This window comes from Echinococcus granulosus (assembly GCF_000524195.1).
Source record: "Echinococcus granulosus chromosome Unknown EG_S00078, whole genome shotgun sequence".
NCBI lineage: Eukaryota > Metazoa > Platyhelminthes > Cestoda > Cyclophyllidea > Taeniidae > Echinococcus > Echinococcus granulosus.
Window position 1 is genome coordinate 124010 of NW_020170458.1, and position 9231 is coordinate 133240.

General features: G+C 46.7%; 2 protein-coding genes across 2 annotated transcripts; one reads left to right on the forward strand and one right to left on the reverse strand. All coding sequences in view use genetic code 11, as the record gives it.

The window, feature by feature from the left end:
* Positions 1 to 2273: 2273 nt before the first annotated feature.
* Positions 2274 to 5276, forward strand: EGR_07465 (AMP-activated protein kinase gamma regulatory subunit; the record flags this gene model as incomplete). Its single annotated transcript, XM_024496714.1, has 5 exons — positions 2274 to 2588; positions 3505 to 3804; positions 4168 to 4248; positions 4323 to 4533; positions 5089 to 5276. The coding sequence occupies 5 exons, from the start codon at positions 2274 to 2276 to the stop codon at positions 5274 to 5276; spliced, it is 1095 nt and encodes a 364-aa protein (XP_024348854.1).
* Positions 5277 to 6059: 783 nt separating this feature from the next.
* Positions 6060 to 8249, reverse strand: EGR_07466 (Trimethylguanosine synthase; the record flags this gene model as incomplete). Its single annotated transcript, XM_024496715.1, has 5 exons — positions 6060 to 6203; positions 6419 to 6900; positions 7771 to 7902; positions 7946 to 8057; positions 8136 to 8249. The coding sequence occupies 5 exons, from the start codon at positions 8247 to 8249 to the stop codon at positions 6060 to 6062; spliced, it is 984 nt and encodes a 327-aa protein (XP_024348855.1).
* Positions 8250 to 9231: the final 982 nt, after the last annotated feature.

Below are 9231 nucleotides of genomic sequence, written 5' to 3' on the forward strand. Positions count from 1 at the left end.
CACTGGGGGAAATGTTTTTTAATTCTTTCGGGAGAGAAATGCAACAAATTCAGGTGGCATATTTACAATTTTTTGCCTTAGAAACTTATTTTGACCAAACATATTTTGTAGGATCCAAAAGGAGAACACCGATAGTTGTGAAGCTCTTTTTAACAAGATTTTAAGTTTTCGCAAAGTTTACTTTTGTTTTAATATATGATCTCCAAACTAGTCAGTTTCCCTTATTTTTATTGGCTGCCTCTTTTACTTAAACCTGATTGGACAGCTGGTGACAAGATTCCAGGTTTTCTAAATATTGATTTTCCCTTCAGCACCTGACTTCGCCCGCAGTTGTCCTGATCACGAGCCCATGAATTGTTTGGGTCTCATGAGTGAACTCATGTCTGCTGTGGACATTCTTTCTGGTACGTTAACTCTGCGCCTACTTAAATACGCAATATAAGTAGCATTGTCATAATTGCTACCCATAATTTATTACTGGTTTGAGTTAGCACAACTCCAAATTTGTACTGAATGAGGTGGCTGAAATGGCTTTAAGCAGCTTTCTTCAAATTTATTTTCAGCTCGGCAGAATCAGTGGTGTTCCTCGAATGATGCCAAGAGCACAATTCAGGTGTTGAAGGCGGCGCAGAGTTCGACGCTGCTGTTTGTTCAAAAATCGGTGGATGAGGTGAGTTATTGGGAGGGAAAATTGACTACAGATGTTCCACCTTGATCACCTCCAGAGTGGATGCACTGAACCCGTCTCGTGGTTCTCGAGGCGGCCAATCCATCATAAAGCCCGAGCGGTGCATGAGACCAGGGTGGTTATTCAATTCAGTGGATGCCTAGTTCACTATCAAAGGTAAACACATCTGTTCACTGTAGTTTGGGGTGTGGATTTGAACATATAGCCAAGTCAACGCACACGCGCAGGGGGTGTAAGTGAGTGTATAGTCGGTCAAATCTGCCTGTTTTTTGTGTATGTGCGCGTGCACTTGTGAGGCAGGATGAAAGGCATCAACGTCCCTTCTCCCCTCTTCGCATGTGTGTTTTTGATAAACAGCTCGTCAAATTACACTCACCCCGTGGTCCATTTCTCAATCTAGCCGTCAGTTTATCGGTCCACCTTTAAACAACCTAGCGGGTCATTCAGACCTGCCTGGTTGTTCGTCTACCTTTTCATCCCTCTTTCAATTGACCCAATTCCACCTGATCAGGCGATTCAAATTTGGCGCCAACTTTTTCCATGAACGACCTCTAGGAATTGCTTTCATAGGGAATCGACGGAAGAGGTGGAAGCATAGAGGAACAGATGTTCGCAACAGAGGAAAAGTTACCAAGACGATGCGCAGAATTCGCAACCATCTCGATGCGATTCGCTGAGCGGTCATCTAAGTAGTATTGTCCGCGTTGCCGAATGAGTAGTAGGATGTTCGGCTAGTCTACTGACAAGTCATTTGAGTAGCACGCCTTTAATGGCTGCTTTTATCCTCTTTTAGGTAGATGAAGAGGCGGGTAAACCAAAGGATCTTCGATACTTCGGTAGGCCCTCCGAACCTCATTTAACTTCACCATATTCACATATTTTAATCCTTTCGGTAATTGCATATTAGACGAGGACTCCGCCTGCTCCGTGTTCTTCAAACACTCCACCTGTTACGATGTGTTGCCGGAGAGTGGAAAACTTCTTGTTGTGGACTCCACTCTCCCGGTGAGTGCTCTTAAGCACCCCAAAGTAGTTATCGAGTCAGAACAATTGTCCAATTATTATCTAACAAGCTGAACTTTGTACTATTTCTACGAAAGCGGCTGGAAATTTATTGGTGGTAAGGTTTTTGCGTCACCGTCCAGAAATTTGGTAATGCTTCCATCTACCTGTTTGCTAGATTTCTTAACTGACCTCTTAATCGCAGGCGTGAGACAAGCAGTTGTTCGACGTCCAATTCACATTGAATTATTATCCATTTATTTTGAAGATTCGCCGGGCTATGCAGGCTTTAATAGATCACTCGTTGGCCGCTGCTCCGGTTTGGTGCAGTCGCCTTCAATGTTACACCCAGTTGCTCACAACTGGTCTCTGCCTTCGTCTCCTCGCCCAAGCCTTTCCCCTCACCACCCCCACCACACCGACTGATAGCACTGAAGACGACCTGGCGACCAAGAGAAACACCGATCCCGCAATCACTATGGGGTACTGGGAGGAGAAAACTATAGGCAGTGTATTAAGTACGGTTGCGAAATAAGCCGCCCATTTCGTTTCATTCCAGTAGGTGTTCTTTTTTTACTGCCTTATGGCCCCCTCACTCTCGGTAGACACATTCTTCAATTGGGCTCATTCTGAGTGTCCTCAGGAAGCAGTTCCAGAAACGGTTACCATCGTAGCGCCACAGGACCACCTCTACGGTGTCACGCGGATCCTCACTCTCGCGACATCTGTCCCTGTCAAGGGGTCCGCTTCCAACTCGAACGTGTCACCGCCGCCCCGCTACGTTCTGATCGCGGATCGATATGGAAGCGGAAATTTACTAGGTCTATTAAATACCGACCGGCTGTTGGCGTATTTGCGAGTGCGGATGAGAAACCTGCCCACTCCTAGCACTCTTAATGTGAGTGATGATACTACTTATGCGGAGTTCTCAGTAGCTAGTGCTTTGGGCCAGTGTTGTTCGTCCCTTTTGAGGTGACTGCGGCCTCAGCCTAAGATGCAGTACTTCTTTCAAGTTTAACACATTTTTCTGGAAGTTGTGCCGATTTTTTTGTGTCAACGGCCTCGTCATTTTAACAAATTCTTCTCGAAAAATAGGATTAGACAGTTGTGCAGCGCCTCCATTCATGGTACTAGATACCAAAAAGAGGCGAATGCGGAAATCCTATCGTGAAACTCTTTTAAAATCTGTAGGTGTCGATTTCATAGAATATCTTAAAGTAGCGAAGTAGTCAGAGACCTGATCGAAATACCAACGAAGGTGAAGGTTCTTCTTCGCTGGGAGAATCCAGAAGGTGAACCCTCTACAAAGTCAATTGACTCTCCGCCAATTGGACAAAGTGGGCAGAATGAAGATGCAAAGAGTGTCGTAGGTGGAAGCAACAATAGGAGTAGTACGGAAGGACTTCAACCGTCAATCCTGGATTCCTTTGCCAACCAATAGATTTTCATCATTGCAGTTTAAAAGGGAGAATCTTAATCACCAATTTTGAAACCGATCTAAGAATTGGAAATGTTCATTGCGTGGTTTTTTCTTCAGTCCAAGAAATATAATGCATCGGACGTGGGACGAATCGGTCAGCCTCTTAAAAGCACGACAAAATTTCTTGATAAATTTTCATGAAGCCATTTTGCTAACTTTAAGGCGAAAAGTTTTGTAATCCTCATTCCATCTATTTTTGAATTCGACCAATGTCACTCACTAATGACTCTTCAGTAGTAAGTATTTGGTTCTGTGAATCCATTTGTTGTAGATATTGATGCAATTTGAATTTAGCTATCTACATCACCTTCCTCAAGTAGCGATTTCATTTCAGGTGACCGTAGGAGACTTGCCAGGCATTCGATGGGAGGAGAGAGGATGGCAACTGGCCGATTCCGCTGATTTCGGCGACGATGACAGTACCAACACTGATGACGGTCGTCTGCGTCGACGAAGAGTTATTTTTCCCGGTAATACTAATGGAAACATCTTTTACCTTCATCCCACCACTACGTGTCGTGAGGCGCTGCACATCCTCAATGTTGCGTGGAGTAGAGCCGGGTTGGCTTGTCTTCCGGTGGCTGCTGAGAACGGAAAGGGATTCCAGGGCATGTTCAACAAACACGATATCCTTGTGAGTCTGTTTAAACTCAACATTTGTTTTTAAGTAGTACCTTCACTCATTCATTTGATGACGCCTTCCTGCGACCTTTTTTGCGTCGTATCCAGTCGGCGAAGAGCGGGGTTTTTCCTCTTTCAATGTGTATTCCTCGAAACAACGTCTGAGTCTCTTTGAAGTTTCAATCAATACTGAAGGTGACATCGACAACATGTTTCCTTTTCCCAGGGAACGATCTTTGCTGGACCTCTGGAAGTCGCCTTGAACGCCACAATTGGTACAATAATGGCGGTCCGTCCTAGAGTAGGTTAACCATCTATTATTCAACTTACCACGCCTCTTCAGGAGGACCTTCACTTTCGATATTGCGTTTTTTAGCACGCTGGGTACACAAACCAGGCAATGTGTTTCACCTCCGAGTGTCTTGTTGCCGTTCTCGACCGAATGTTCCGTCAAAAGGTGCGTTCCACCCCTTTAAGTCACACAGCACTGCCACCTCACAACAGTTCAGTAACAGGAATTTCGCGTCACAGGCTCCGTGTCTTGCGGTATTTGAGAAGCCGAGTCCGGGCGCCAGCTGGAACGGCCAGGGCGCCCTAGGACCAGCTGTTGGGGTTATAACTTCAAGTGACCTTCTCCACACAATCGTCCTTGACGCACCAACTCCTCCCTCCTCTGCCACTTCCATTGAGACCCACGACGATGTTCCTGTGCAAAAGGGAGTGACTGCCAAGGTCACTGGGGGTAAAAGTGCAACTTACGGTGGGAGAAATAAGCGGTTTTCACTACCGGGTTTGGATTTCTAAATTACCACATTAATTTTGACACTGGAAAGACCTTCAGTAGATGTTTTCCTTGGTGGTTTTAGTAGATCAAATTACGGCGAACTCGGTGTCGGGACCACAGGTTACCTCGCCGTTTGGAAATCAGCAACATGGCCTAACACGAATCTTCCATCGCTCGAAGTAAGTCAGTTAAGTAGTTCGTCAGTAGTATGTGTTCACTCCCACCATTATTCAACGCGACCCCTGTCTGGCGGACAATTAGGCCTAAGAGCAGAGAGACAGGCGGCCAAAGAGCGGATTCTGTCCACTGTGTAGCGCTGCGATGGTGGACTGAAGGCGTCCACGTGTCACATAGTTCCCCTCTGTCTCGCGTCAGTGGATCCACTGAAACCACAAAGATCGTGCTATTCTCTCCCGTCAGTTTCGATGGGACTCATGTGTGGGAAGGGTGGTTGATATCCCACAGGGAGTAAAGCCAGTACACCGATCTTCGTTTACTTTAGACGGTATTCAGAGGGTGAAATCTCCCCCCTGGAGGGTCCCTATGCGGCCACCACTAACAGCCATACCCAACGGTCTCAAATGCACCAACCAGGCCGAGGCACCCAACGTCCCACCGAGGAGACGTCTCCAGCCAATCAACAACAGCAGTTGCACGCAGTCGACGATGGAACGCTCTTTGAGATGGACGAGTGTGTGTAGGGGACGGAGGGAGGCAGCCAGGCAGGCCATGGACCGTATTCTACCGATGTGCTTTCCTTGCGGAGAAAAGCCCACAACTTTCTCCGACAGCCTCTCCCTAACCCCACTAACTCCACCAGTCTTGCGATTGGTAAATTGATTATTCTGACCGACGGATTGAATCCCCACGCACCCCATCTTTGCAAAAACGTCCATTTTTAAATGCCTGTTTAAATACTACTTAATGTGTACACAGTCGAAGAGCTCTCTTGACAGGGTTGCGTGGAAAAAATAGTAGTTTTACAGTTCTTGGAACCCTCGAGACCACGTGTCTGCATTCAGACGTCTTATGGTGGAAGGCCACGTGTGTTAGGAGCAATCATGATCGTGCTGGAAGCAGAAGGATAATGGTCTTTGTGCAGGCGGAAGCTGGCACTCTGGACCTACTTTCCGACGTATCTCCCTTCTTGCGTTGAATGCCTGAAAAGCACCTCCAGCACGGAGGCAACTGGACCGTCCTAGAAGGGTACCCTTCATTTATTCGTCCACTCTACGCTGGAATGATTGACTGTTTGCCATCTCCACAGAAGAGTTCTTCAGGTGCTGAATGTGCACGGTTGACTGTTGTGGCCTGGAAACTGCCAAGATCGAGATCACCCCCGGCGTCTTTTACTGCTGAATGACTGAGCGTCGCATCCTCGCCTTATTCCACGCTTGAAGCCTTTAGACGAATTAGAAGTGAATGGACAAATGAGGTGGCTGGATGATTTCCATTTGAACGAATTGACTTGCGACGAATAAGAGCTATGTGGTCTCGAGACGAGGGTCCCTAGAATTGATTACTCTTAGATGGATGAATGGACCAGAAATGGGGGAATCCAGGAAGCGAGTGGATGAGTGAGAGGCGAGGGGATTTGGGATGGTCGAGTTGACACAACGTCGACAAACCTAGGCGTGAACGAAGGTCTGGGATAGATTGCCACGCAAGTGAATCTATGGGCGCGTGAGTCGATGATTTCCACCTCGCAATCGAATTGGGACGTTCCATCCAAAACTTAAACAAGAAGACGGGAATGAGGAAGCCTTTATTTACGGCGCGTCTAGGAATCCGCGCTTTCAAACTGCCCGATGTAAGCACAGATCGCAAGTCGCCTTCCTCTCACCCAGTAATCCTCTACCACCACTTCCTCCCGTCCCTCCACACTTTCCAGATTCTCTCCAGTCCATCCGAGTTTAAGCACCTGTCCCAACGCACAGTTACGTGGTAGGTACACCGCAATTCTCGGGCGTGCCGGAAATAGACCTCTAGCCGCCACTATTGCTTCCGTCAGGCTGGGAATATTCGCCGCAAGGTCATAGACGCCATCATCTTTGGCTGCTCTCATCTCGGCAATGATGTGCTGGCGCCGTCGACGCTTGTTCCAGCTGGCAGAACCGGGAGGGAGGGGACGGTGGTGGGGATAGGTGGGACCCCCCCATGGGGGTGACATGAAGACGGTATCGACGCAAGCGTCAGTACGCAAGGCGCGGAGAATGCGTGTGACATCGCCACAGACGCAGTCAACGCGGGACGAGACGCCATAGACGCGGGTGTTTGGAGTGAAGATGCCAGTTAGACGATCCAGACGGTTGTCGATGCCGATGACTAGGAAGAGGAGGAAGGGGGAGAGAGAAGGTGACAAAGAGAATTCAATCGCCCAAAATTTGGAAGTAGTCTTTCCTTCGACTAGGGCATCATTTTTCTAATAAAACATTCAATCACCCAACTGACAAATCGTTCATCAAAAAGCTTGAGCATTCATTTGTTCAGCAGTCCTTCTAGCTACGCCTAATCCATCTACCCAACCTGTTCCAAACTGACAGGAAAGTGGCGAGGGGAAAGCAGTATCTGGAAGTAGTGAAACCACAGTTTCTCTAGGCAAAGCTACACTCTATGAGAAGGGGAAGCGGGTTCCATGAAGACAATCAAATATTCGTCCGAGTTTGCGAAGAGTGTTTCGAGTTCTAGGGGTGTAGACATTCAATTCGTTTGGGACTTATGAGTGTCCAGTCTCACCGCAATAATGTCTTCTAACAATCTCATCAAGTTCCTTCCAACGTGTGCAGGCTCACAAGGATCGGACGTGCTTTAGGTGGTAAAATCGTGAGACGTAGGGCTATCGTCCAGGTCACTAGTACCTTTATCAGAGGTAATCTGATCTCCGGTCAATATAACTGACTATCCAAGGGACATGCGCTGGAGGGTTTGGTGAAAGAGAATCAGAAACTTCCAATTAGGGTCAGAAAAGGTAATAGCCGTCAAATTTATGTCAGCGAACCCGATTTACGAGTCCATAACTCAAGAATATCACCGAGTTCACTCAAGGGCTGAAGTGGCCCGCGAATTGTCGGCGCGAATTAAAACAAAACTACCTCAGCTAGATGATTAGTTCATCCTACAATTGCGTTAAGGAAATCAGAAGTGCGTGCTCCAAAAAAAACCAAGAGGACGAGTGGAAAATTGAGGAAGACCTACCAAAGCCGCAGGTACGCGCAAATTGGATGGAGTTCCCTCCAGCTCCAGCATACGCGTCCACCATTAAGTCGCATGTGCAGGTTTTCGCCTGATTCCTGGCAATTTCCTCCGGCGTCACACTGTACCATGACTCTAGACGAAAGACCTATCAAAGGTACGGGAAGAAACGGCCCACCTCTGTCCATCTGGATACCCTCATCGAACCGCTCAAAGAGGTCAAACCGGCGTTTCCACCAGCGGAGTATCTCTGGATCACGCATAACATCCTCATGACCCTTGAATCTGAACTGTGATTAAAGAGAAGTCACCCACTTTTTGCGCCGTCTTTTTAAACTTCGTTTGGATTGAGACTGGGGGGAGCTAACCTCTATAGAAGACGATGGGGCTTGTAAAGTTGACTTCGGGGAGATGTGGGGTGTTTCAGAGCAGCCGTCGCTGTCAGAAACGTCGGAGAGGGTGTCGATGGGAAAAGCGGTCATTGTGAACTAAGGAAGGGGGTGAACGTATACATGGACTACAAGGATTAAGGGAAACATCCTTTCAGATTCAAGCAGTAAAATAGAATAATGCTGGCTGATGGGGCATTGGCTTACATGGAAGTAAAATTTGGTATAAATTTATGACTATTCAGAGGGAAGGGCTGCGACACACCAGCCGTCACTTTACAAATCGCGCACCAATGACCTTATTATGTGTTGTCCGTAGAAAGATCTGGATTTATCCCCAAAAAGACCTACTTTTATTTTAAATGGTCACTGATATGCAGTTGTTTGATAAACATACTTTTAAGTCGGAATTTAACCAAAAAATATGGCAAATTCCTAATCCACAAGTGGCAAAGTAAGGTTAACATGTTCATTCAAAATACATAGGTGGTGCATCAGCAAGTCGAGTAGCATTTAAATAAGTTCAAAGTTCATGAGCGGTTAAGTTTAAAAACTGTCAGAAAGTGAGTATGAGTTTAGTACCAACTATGACTGATTTCGCAGTACACGTAGAGCAACACACATGGGGTAATAATATGGTCATAAGGATAAGAATAAGCCCGTTATGAAAAACAGGTGAATTGCACTTTTAAAATGCAATAGAATTCAGACCAACCCCTTCCAAAATAAAGAGGTGACCTCCCCTACCACTCAAAGTTATGACTTAACATCCCAAAAAATTGATTTGAAGAGAAAATCCTAATTGATGGGATGTGGGATGAGCGCCTAAAAACCAAAAAGGTAGCAAAGTATGTGAACACGTCAAAACTCTACTCTTGAAAGTGAGTCACAACTAATTTTGACCCATAGATTTAGTCCGGGTATGGCGAAGAGAAATAGATCTTAGTGTAATACGATGGTGGTTTAGCCCTCGATATTGGTGAGGCGTCACTTTTGTACTTCGAATTGGTCCCCTTGTACCTCGCTGGGTGGGCTGGCCTTTTGGGCCATGCCAATAGCCCAGACACCTTCTCCG